At 36.9% G+C, this 11,299-nt stretch overlaps 1 protein-coding gene across 5 annotated transcripts; it reads left to right on the top strand.

Moving 5' to 3' along the window:
* The first annotated feature begins 173 nt into the window (after positions 1 to 173).
* Positions 174 to 10,110, top strand: LOC105685417 (protein kinase C). Of its 5 annotated transcripts, XM_020852104.2 has the most exons (10): positions 174 to 1,179; positions 1,260 to 1,629; positions 2,904 to 2,964; positions 3,083 to 3,326; positions 4,109 to 4,140; positions 4,763 to 4,833; positions 5,021 to 5,195; positions 5,283 to 5,825; positions 5,922 to 6,517; positions 6,596 to 10,110. In XM_020852104.2, exons 2-10 carry the CDS (start codon positions 1,297 to 1,299, stop codon positions 6,758 to 6,760), a joined length of 2,220 nt encoding a protein of 739 aa, XP_020707763.2. In that variant the 5' UTR covers positions 174 to 1,179; positions 1,260 to 1,296; the 3' UTR covers positions 6,761 to 10,110. The 5 variants fall into 5 exon arrangements, with proteins under 5 accessions (XP_020707763.2, XP_048507591.1, XP_012254894.2 ...); XM_048651634.1 differs by having other exon boundaries at positions 174 to 1,629; XM_012399471.3 differs by having other exon boundaries at positions 174 to 1,629; positions 5,033 to 5,195.
* Positions 10,111 to 11,299: the final 1,189 nt, after the last annotated feature.

An 11,299-nucleotide genomic window follows, 5' to 3' on the forward strand; every position in this document is an offset into this window, starting at 1 on the left:
GAGAGATAATACAGGAAATATAAGAATTTGTTTTGGCTTCAAACCTTAACTGCTAAACAATCCTGCTATGCAATGTAGACACAGGATATACTGATACCCGTTGAGGTAGTACCAGGTAGTACCACTGATAAATACGACGTACGTCAACATGAAACCACAGAAGGACCAACGACGAGAACTCAAAGTTGAAATGGCTAACAATCCTAGCGTTACTAGAGCGTGCCAGGGACAATTATAGGGTTGTATTTTGCATCGTGCATGTGTAAGAGACCTAAATCAGGATCTTGTTATAAAATAAAAGGTGCTGCCGCCGATGGGGACGTCGAGGACTCGGGGAAAACCGATCGAGCGACGGAGCGTCGACTGTGGTGACGGAGCGAGCGACTAGCCAATATCAGGCAAGGGCCAAGGCAACCAAGTATCGGCAGACGCAGGAAGAGCGTAGCAAAGGCGCAAAGGCAGGCAGTCCAAAGGGAGGGGAGTTAGGGAGCGACACATACCTATCCCCATTCCGTGTATACTCGGTATCGCAGGGGGGCTTGGAGTGCCTTGGATCACCGCACGGGTCGAGCTGGGTCGCAAGTTTTTTTGTTCCTAGCGTTAATTACAGTGAAGTTCGTGAATTAAGGAGAAGCCGACCTTCATGGCTGTCAGGATATCGTGGCGGGTCTGTAACTCGTCAAATTCGTCAAACCTCCAGGTGTTCGACTCTTTTAAGCCTCTCCTTTAGAACCAATATACCCCCAACTCCGGCTGCTGTGACTGGCTGCTGTGGATCTAGTTGAGTTATGTGCAAACGTGCTGTCGAGGGGAAAGTGTTTGTTCAAGTTAAACGACGACGGTGACCAGGCTGGAAATTTCGGATCCGTGAGAGGAAAACGTTCCAAGTTTTTTTTTTTTTTTCAATACCAAACTCCAACCGCTACCGGTCACCAACCGCTAAAACCAACAGGAAAAGTGAGCACGATAAACGCCAAACAAGAGGACTGCCACCAACGATATAGTAACGATAAATTATTACGGGACTCGTCGAGTATCATCGTGATTCTGGAAATATTGGGATTACTAATTTTATCCGTCAATATCCCGAGGTCTTACGGAACGTCAGGTGTTGGAATAAAAATAAAACAATAGGAGAAATTCACTGAAGCGAAAACTACTTTGAAACGGGAGAACGAGGTACGGCGGTGACTGAAAATATTTGATCAAATCATTGAATAAAAAATTCAAAATAAATAAACAATAAAAAAAAATACCAGGAGACACACAGCGTAAAGTGGCAGGGAGACGAGTAAAATGTTCACTGGTCAGGTCAGGGTAAAAATATGCGAAGCTTCGGGCCTGAGGGCGACGGATAAACAGAGAAAATTTTGGCAAGACGAACCACCTATTCTGGACCCTTATGTGCTTCTGGATGTTGACGAGAACCACCTCAATCGCTCGACAACAAAACCAAAAACCTTCAACCCTGTTTGGAATGAGACCTTTACACACCAGGTCCTCGAAGCTGCTACTTTAGGGCTCACAGTTTTTCACGACGCAGCTTTAGGACCTGACGATTTTGTGGCCAACTGTAGCATCAGATTTGAAGATCTTGTCCATCGGGACGACGAGGCTGCTGATTTCTGGGTTTGTAGATTTTCAAAACAAATAGTTTGAAATGTCATAATTAAATTTCAATCAGCAAAATTCTGATCATCCACGATTCAATAGACTATCGACTTACTTTTTCTATAAAACTGATGAAAATTGAATATAAAAACGGCTCTGAAGACATATTTATATGATGTATACATGTTGTTCTTATGATTTTCTTTCCAAACAGTTAAAGATAAAGATAGCGATAAGAAATATGTAAACTTGCCTTGCCATCTTGAGAATCAGTTACAGATTACCAGCAGTTGTTGTTAGCATCTTGTTTAGTGCGTTGTTAGAAAGTATACGGATCCGTGATTTAATTTCAAGATACCGTTTAATGATAGAATTCATCTCATTTGGTAACAGAGTCAAAGACTTTGAATGTGGAAATAAGACTCAGATTTTGGTTCATTTTTTGTTTGCATAAAAATGTTTCAAACTCAGAGAAATTACGGTTTTGAGAAATGTTTCCAAAGACTGATACGCATCCGCAAAGAAACGCTGGAAAAGGCAGCTATATTATATCCCAAAAACATGGTACTTTTTTTAACTTCAATCAGAGTAACTAAATTTTAATTTATTTTAACACAAATATTTTACACACGAATTTGCTCTTCATATTGTGATATTAGAATTGACTGCGCCTACCTTATATGGTTGGCTGCTCAATCTGCTATGTAAACTAGATATGAGTTGATGTCTCCGTGGCATGAGAAAGCTTATATTGTAGATAAGACCTGAATATTGTCCCAAATTGTTTCATTTTATTAGAAAATGCATATTTCAAAGTATTTTTTCTTTTAAACATTCAATGGATTTGCAATATTATTTGATTGATACTTCGAAGAATTCCGGTATTGGAGTGGAAAGGATATTCACTTTATTCCACTTGTCTTTATGATCAACACTTCCTTGAAACTAATTTCATAATGAGAAGAAATAACTCACTTGCAATCGCTTTGTATTTTCACCATTCTAAACTGCAAGGTTCTATCCGGTGATCAGTGACACAGACTCATGGTCTTTATCTTTGTACACATGTTATAATGTCCGGAATTTCATAAATGCTCCAGTAATTGCAACACTGAAACTTGGCTTAAGATTCTTGACTCAAGGCTATAGGTCTTCAACAGATTTATAAATATATATCAGCAGAGTTTTGTCTTTAAAGTGGGAGACAGAAATGTAATCAATCTCTCAAACATTTTCATATCGTTTTTCTTCCTTGTTCGCTTATATTTATTCACAGTTGTAATTTATTTCAGGTTGATCTCGAACCTCAGGGAAAATTAAGGATACGAATAGACTTGAAATGGACAAACCAAGGTCAGTGAGCTGTTCTTCTTCGCTGAAATATTTTCAAATGAACTTCAATAAATTTTTAATCAGAATATAAATATTAGATGAAAGGTGAAAAAGTTGTAACAATTTTAATAATCAACAGATCAACAACAATCAGGGTGCGGGGGAGGGGGGTTAGTCGGAGGACCTGGAGATGGTGGCGGTGGAAGCGGAGTCGGAGCAGCAATAGGAGGAAAAGAGCCAAAAAGAGAGTTCAAGGAGCGACAAGGCTTCAATCGTAGGAGAGGGGCAATGCGGAGAAGAGTTCATCAAGTCAATGGCCATAAATTTATGGCCACTTTTTTGAGGCAACCGACGTTTTGCTCCCATTGTCGCGAGTTTATATGGTATGTATCTGAATTGCATTAGCAACGATGAAAAATAGCGGGTTGATCCATTCTTCAATATAATCCAACATTCGTTTATACTTTATTCATTGTGGCTCTAAAAAGCAACTTGCTGACAAAGCTGCAGCATCTAGATTCGTACACGGAGATTGAATTTTGAAAAGGACTGCAGCTACGTATACATGTACAAATATACATGTATATGCCTGGGTAGACCACCGACTTGATGCTATAGCAAGACTCGGCATCTATTCGTTTTCCTGATTTATCCATCGGTGTTTTTGGTTTTATTTGTACAGGATTGTTGTGTGGAACGGGTTTTTGTTGGGTAATTTTCTCCCCGCTGTGTGCGTGCCGAGTCTGCGTCCGGTGTGGGTTTTTAGTCAAATAACATCACACTAGTCCTCAATCATCCAATCTTAAAGGCATGCATTTGGTTCTTTTGTGATCGAACTATATGAGGTGTAATTCAACTCTTCATGGTTATCGGTGGAATTGGGTTGCATGCTTTGGTACAACAAGTTAGCATTACACATGATATAAACTATTCTTTTCTTTTAACTGTAGGTTAAGATCTCCAAAACAAGAATGATAGAGACCCTTCTTGTGTCTTCGATGGATATTTATCGGCTAAAAAAATGTGTAACGCTAGATTGTTTTTTGATTCCCCTGGCTTAGAGTATAGTAGGGGTAACTTTGGTATCACGCAGAGGAGGCATACGTATGTGTTTACTAGGGATTTTGAGGAGACGATGTGACGTGTTTTGTCTGTTGTATTTCAGGGGCTTGGGCAAGCAGGGCTATCAGTGTCAAGGTGAGGAAGACACAAATCACGTTCTTAACCATTAAAGTAATAATTAGTTGCTTGCAGAACTCGTGTGCGTGTAGATATCTTTTTTTTCCACCTGGATGTTGGTGCGGACTATCCCCTGATCTCCCGAATCACCGATGCTCCGAATTTCCTGCCCAGCATCTGCTTACTTATGTTTTATTTATTTAGGTCGAATTATAATTTTGTTCTGCCAAAGTATGATTGAAAATGTTTCCGAATGTTTGTCTTGTGTTTTTTAACCAACGTCTTGTTACGTAAACTTATTGTTCATTACGAGCAGTCAAAGCATGCGATTTGTCCTTCCATCGTATGATTCATGTTGGTATAATTTAAATCCGCAAGGTGGTAGAGAAGAATAGAACCTCCATACTCATTCTTATTTTCCCTTTAATTTCATCTCAAGGAGCTTTACCAAGCTTTTAACATTAATTCATATGTTCTGGCCACGCACTATTGAATATAATTTTCGCATCGCTCAATCAGGATCATTATTCAAATGACGCACGTGATAAGCTTAAGTTTTCGCTGTTCTTATTTGAATAAACATTTGTATTCAACCAATTGTATCCTGAACTTTTGAAAATATTTTTTCCCCATGTTACAGTGTGCACATGCGTCGTTCACAAAAGGTGTCACGAATCGGTTGTAACCATGTGCCCTGGCATGAGGGTCGAGGTAAGTTTTTTGGTTCTAATTCTTAGAAGACATCTCCGCGACCTTTTCAAGTCAGTTGTCACTGAAAATTTTTCTTTCCTTTTATCTTTTATTTTAATCATGACGAAGTGTAGCCTGACATTGAATTTTCGTCACTACCCAGAAGTCGATCTTTATTTTCATTTGCTTTTATTTTAACTCAACCCAGATGCCCGTTCAGGGAACTGTGACAATGTTACAGGCAACTCCGAGCACCCAAAGTCAGCGCTTCAGTGTAAACGTACCTCATCGATTTGTAGTTCACAACTACAAACGATTCACCTTCTGCGATCATTGCGGCTCTTTACTCTATGGTCTTATCAGACAAGGTCTACAATGCGAAGGTATTAAATAATAAAATTTTACTCTCCTCAACATTATTTTGTATCTGTTTTAATTCTCAAATGCTTATAACAAAATCATTTTTTCAGTTTGCAGCATGAATGTGCACAAAAGGTGTCAAAAAAATGTTGCCAACAATTGCGGCATCAATACAAGACACTTGGCCGAAATTCTGAATTCTATAGGGATAACACCTGACATTCAGAACAAACCGGCAAAAATAAACTATACCGCACCAGGTCAACCTGGCGCCCCAGCAACACTGACCTCCGCTAACGAAACTGCGTCCGAAGGAACTCCTGTTCCAAAACCACGGGATGGTGGGGACGGAGGGAACGGCCCGGATACCGGTACCAAGAAGTTAGGTCTGGAAGACTTCAACTTCATCAAGGTCCTTGGAAAAGGGAGTTTTGGTAAGGTCATGCTCGCTGAGAAAAAAGGCTCGCCGGATGAAGTCTATGCCGTTAAAGTATTGAAGAAGGATGTCATAACACAAGATGATGACGTGGATTGTACCATGACCGAAAAACGTATATTGGCTCTTGCTGCCAAGCATCCTTTTCTAACGGCTATTCACAGCTGTTTTCAAACCAAAGACAGGCTCTTTTTTGTCATGGAATACGTAAATGGAGGTAATTTTATTCGAATGGGTCAGCGGAACGACACAATGTATTTAAATTGTTGTCATTGTTCAAATTTTAATGAAATTGTTGTTGGTTTTCAATCAGGTGACTTGATGTTCCAAATTCAAAGAGCCAGGAAGTTTGATGAGGCACGTGCGCGTTTTTACGCAGCGGAAGTGACTCTAGCTCTTCAGTTCCTCCACAAGCATGGAGTTATATATCGTGATTTAAAATTGGATAATATATTGTTGGACCAAGAAGGTCACTGCAAGTTAGCAGACTTTGGAATGTGCAAAGAGGGTATCATCGAAGGTGTTAAAACTACGACGACTTTTTGCGGTACACCCGATTACATTGCTCCTGAAATTCTTCAAGAGCTTCAATACGGTGCCAGCGTAGATTGGTGGGCACTCGGTGTTCTCATGTATGAAATGATGGCGGGACAACCACCTTTCGAAGCTGAAAATGAAGATGATCTATTCGAATCCATTCTGCGAGATGATGTATTATATCCAGTATGGTTGACGAGAGAAGCTGTCTCAATTCTCAAAGGGTTTATGACCAAGAACCCTGCTAAACGCTTGGGTTGCGTCGTAGCAAACGGTGGAGAAAATGCCATACGAGTTCATGCCTTTTTCCGGGACATGGATTGGGAAGCACTCGAGGCTCGTAGACTCAAGCCACCTTTTAAACCTAAAATTGTAAGTCGGACATGCCCAAACTAGCTTTTTCTTTTTTTCTTTATATCAAGTTATCCGTATTAATCTGATACATTTCAGAAAAATAAAAAGGACGCCATGAATTTTGATGCTGAATTCACAAGAGAAGAACCGGTTCTGACACCGGTTAACCCTGACGATCTTCGCTGCATAAATCAAGACGATTTCAAAGGATTTTCATTTGTTAATCGCGACTATAACCCTGCCAGACTTCCAACGGAATAAAAAAGAGAGAGCACATCATCCAGTCACAGTAAGTTTTTATCTAATTTTGCTGGATACATTCAATGTCATGAGCAACAAACCGCTCGTATTGGTTCATAAGTTGAATCTAGCGATGGAATAACTTGTGGCGAATTGTAAAAAGAAAGTCGCACCGCGATTGAATTTGTTGTTGGATGAAATTCATTCGAATTGGATGATAGACAATCGATTGAAATTTATTAGTGGGTGAAAAGTTATGTTAGAAATTGTTGAAGATGATAACCTTATTACATTTGTGCAAATCAGCGAGTTAGTAAAAGGAGAAACGTTCATGAACAATGCAACGGCGTGTACCTAAATAGGAGAGCAAGGTACTTAAGAAAGAGAAAAAAAGTATTGTTGATCAAAAAATCGTCAAAAAGAGTTGAACATACGAGTACATGAAAAACACAAATTAAGTGTAAAATTATTTAAGCTGTCGCAGTAACGTCTGAGAGTAATCAACGGATATTCTAATTATTTATTTATTATTAACATTGTTTTTTTCGATTGATACTCTATATGTTACTGCTGGTAATTAGCGCGCAAAAGTTATTCGATAAAAATTGAAGAAGAGCAAACGTGTAAACGTAAAAGTTCACGAACAAGTTTGTTCATTGAATTCACAAGAGAATCTCTTGCCTGAAGAATCGTAGAACTTTACTCGGTTTTAGCTAGTTGAGAGATTTATGCATTTACGCACAGCGATGTTGAGAAACCTTTTATAATTTATTACTACTTCTGTATTCTATGATATTTGCATTCGTGGGATCTAATTGATCGATTGTTTTTATTCGTATTCCGTTTTTATGGAGCCGGATTTTTTTTCATCTGGGTTACACGGGGGATCTCTGATAATTTTTTCGTACCGAGTAGTGAAAGGTGAAAAATTCGTGATTTCAGTCAGGCTCCGCGTCTGTATTACTACGACAAAATCGTACGAATTATGTTATAAAGATAAAGTTTCCATTTGGATATAATGAAAACTGTCTCGAAAGAAAGATATCTTAATAAGCGAATCATACACAGGCCACGGGTGGCCTGACCAGAGTATAATTAACTTATTTTAGCATACGCCTAAGATAATAGATAAAGAAAACATAGAAAAGAATTTGAAGAAGTCACGTATTGACGCTAGAGGTAAGCTATAAACTTGTAACGATAAGATTAAAATGTAGTCATTGATGCACCTTCCAGGATATTCGTACATGTTGTCTCTAGTTAGTTACGTAACACTTAAATTAAATCATAAATCGATTGATTTATTAACGCAAAGCCCCGGCAAACGGTGTTCTAGCTCAGAACTTGCAGACCCCTGTTGTTCGATGAGCTTTCGTCGCGAATAATGTATTAGCCGATAGAAAAAAGTGTAATAGATTACAAGATGTGATTCGTGTACTTAATCGATATGTCACCCTTCGCCTCTAGCTCTTACATTTAAGATAGAAACTAGTACAATACTTGAGCATCACTCATATCTCTGAAAGGTATCTATCTACCGCAAACTGCAAACATTCTTACATCCCAGCTTGCCCGTGCAAAAAAATAATCGGGTCTTTAATTCGGTGGATTTCCATTCGAGTGAAACAAACCTGCGGTCGAGTCAGTTGACTCGTATTCCTCGTACGATAATGGATCTGGTTGTGTGCTTGATTGCTTGATTCCAGTATAAAGATTTCGAAAAAAAGTTAGCTAGAATTGATACAATAGCGTACTGGAAGTCAAGATGCTCGTAGTTTGCGAACATCTCAGAATATCTCTTGTAATGGTAATTTGTAGACAAACATAACAAAAAAAATTACAATGTTAATTATTACTACTATAGAGCGTATATGTATGTATATAACTATTAATTGTGTGTGATAAATCGACGTTTAGCTTATTCTGGACCATTTTGTGACAAATCAGCCCCAAATTGTAACAAAATGGCCTATTCGTGTACTAACTAAATAACACCTTATACGATCATACCTATTATACATATATACGTGTAAATTTGGTGTTAATCAACGTTAAGATAAGTCGTACTGCGCTTGAATGAACTATTATCAACGTATGGGTTTCAAAATTGTTGGAAGATCATCCGATAGAAATAGGAATATGAATATTTTGATCATATTATACCGATTCGCAATATTCATAAATATAATTCGAAATTTAAAACTGCGTATGCTTTGAGCCTTTGCGGGACTCAAGTCATACAGGTATTATACTTGTTGATTAAAGTAAGTAATATTAAATGTGTATACTCCCGTACTGCGTGCTGAAAAAACAGATATTTCAATTATCACAAACTCATGTAAAGCTTCCCAATTATTGCTGTGTATACCATAAAGCTAGGGACAGAGGAAGATAGTATATAACATAATAATACGGGATATCAAGGTTTTAAGGCCGCGATTGCCATTAAATTGCCACTTATGACGGCTTATCGGCGAAAATCACTGGCAAATAATATGAATATACGGGTTTAAAATTAAAGTCGTTCAATATTGTAATAATAAATATACATATGTTTAACATAGAACATGTATTTATTGCGTGCTAGTTGATTTGAATTGTCACATCGCCGACAGACGGTATGAGAACAACAATTATTCAGACTTTTCTCCTGCTTTTCAAAACGATAATTTCGTCATATTATTGATGAACTTATCAGGATAACCGAATCATTGTAATTTCGAGCAGGAGATTATCTGCAGTTCAATGTTTTCCCATAATATGGAATACTATAAAGGGAACACACAGAAAATTGATTCCTCAAAATAAAACATGGATGCATTGTTGTTCCGTCTGCTGGCAACAACAATAACAATAATAATAATAGTAATAATAATAATATTAATAATATTATTGATAAGGTTTATAATCATAAGATTAATAATAATACTAATAATTAACAAATACTAAATAACTAATAATGAATATGAAGATTAATAATTAATAATTAATAGATCATAATAACAATAATAATAATAACAACTACTACAACTACAACAAAAACAAAGCATAGGTTCTGATCAAATGTTTGTGCTAATTACAAAGATCAGCGCTATTATTTGTTGAACGCTATCTAGTCAGGAGCTGGCAAAAAAGAGAAGCAAAGTGTAACTGCGTAATACTGAAACGGAAGCAAAATACAAATTTAAATAACTAGAGGAAAAACAAAGACAGAGCACTAAAGAAAGAAAAAGTAAAGAAGGGTTGATTATGGAACTGCGGATTAATTCTAAGATTAATGATTGAATAAAAATGGTTAGTCCGGCCTACGTTTAGTAACAAGGTAGAACGTAATATAAAAAAAATAAAAGAAAAAAGAAAAAAAAAGATTACTCGACTATATAGCTTGAAAAAAAAAGTTGATTAGATAGAAAACTTCTTGGCATCCAGTGCGTAGTAGTTAAAAAAAGCTCGTGTCAATTTTGCTACCAGCATGATAACACATGCATACTATAGCCAGCAATGTATTTAGCGGAGTATGAAAAATATTTGTTTCAGCAGTTAGTCGATGTTTTGTGCAAGCCTCAAACGATGGCCCTTTATCTTCCTTGTTCCCCAGTAATCCTTATTGGGAGAAAAAAAGAAACAGACATTGAAAAAGAATTTAAAAGGGTCATCGAAGCTTGGGGGTCAAAATGAATAAATGGTTGTTATATTTGGTTGATGAATTCGAAATCATGAAAAGCTTTAATATTAACATATTGAATAAATTATATTGAATGTTTCGTATATTGTTGGTAGAATATTTAAAGAATTTATATTTATGTAGGTATCGTAGGAGTATAGTATAGGTGCCATAGGTATAATAATTATTATCGTCGTGCAATTATTGTTGTATTAATAGTCGTACACCCTTGTTTTATTTTTAGTTTCTGTATTTTTAATAATAGATTATTTTTCTATTCCTCCATTTTGAAATTGTTGAACAGATGCTATATGTACATTGTATCATCGATACACCGCTGAATTTTATTTTTTAATCGTTTTTGTTTTTAATTCGAAATTTCTCGTAGAATTTTGGCTAATTTTACGTTGTAATTTTACTCATACGTTTACTTACTCGTTTACTTACTTTTTAAATGAAAGGTCGGGTCTGCAATAATGTTTTGAATATTTGATAAGGCTTGATACCAAAAAATAAGTTGGACGGATGAATCAATCGTTCACCTACTTAAGCGACTTACCATTTAGTCCCTACTCACCTCAACACATCGTATCATTGATTCATAATTATAATTTTCACTACAACGTATCTAGATACCTCGTCTGTTCGTTATACTTTAAAAAATGTAATTAAACCATTCAATATTCGATACTATCATGATTAATTGAAAGGCATAAAATTAAGTAAAGTATATTTCAATAATTGTATTTGGATAGGCTCCATCTGACCCGATAGCCTGTACTTGTTGGTTCCACCGACTGTATTAGGGCTATTTTCATTGATAGCATCTTGATGCTGGAAATGACAAAAGCCAAAACAAAAATAGCACAACAACAAAGTTGAAAATAATACAGAAA

Source organism: Athalia rosae, chromosome 3 (assembly GCF_917208135.1).
Source record: "Athalia rosae chromosome 3, iyAthRosa1.1, whole genome shotgun sequence".
Taxonomy (NCBI): Eukaryota; Metazoa; Arthropoda; class Insecta; order Hymenoptera; family Athaliidae; genus Athalia; species Athalia rosae.

Excerpts from the sequence above, each read along its gene's own strand:
- LOC105685417 (XM_048651634.1), top strand. The coding sequence starts at position 1,297 with ATGTTCACTGGTCAGGTCAGGGTAAAAATATGCGAAGCTTCGGGCCTG. Across the intron at positions 4,834-5,020 it reads GCCCTGGCATGAGGGTCGAG|ATGCCCGTTCAGGGAACTGT; the intron begins GTAAGTTTTTTG and ends AACTCAACCCAG. Across the intron at positions 5,196-5,282 it reads ACAAGGTCTACAATGCGAAG|TTTGCAGCATGAATGTGCAC; the intron begins GTATTAAATAAT and ends TCATTTTTTCAG.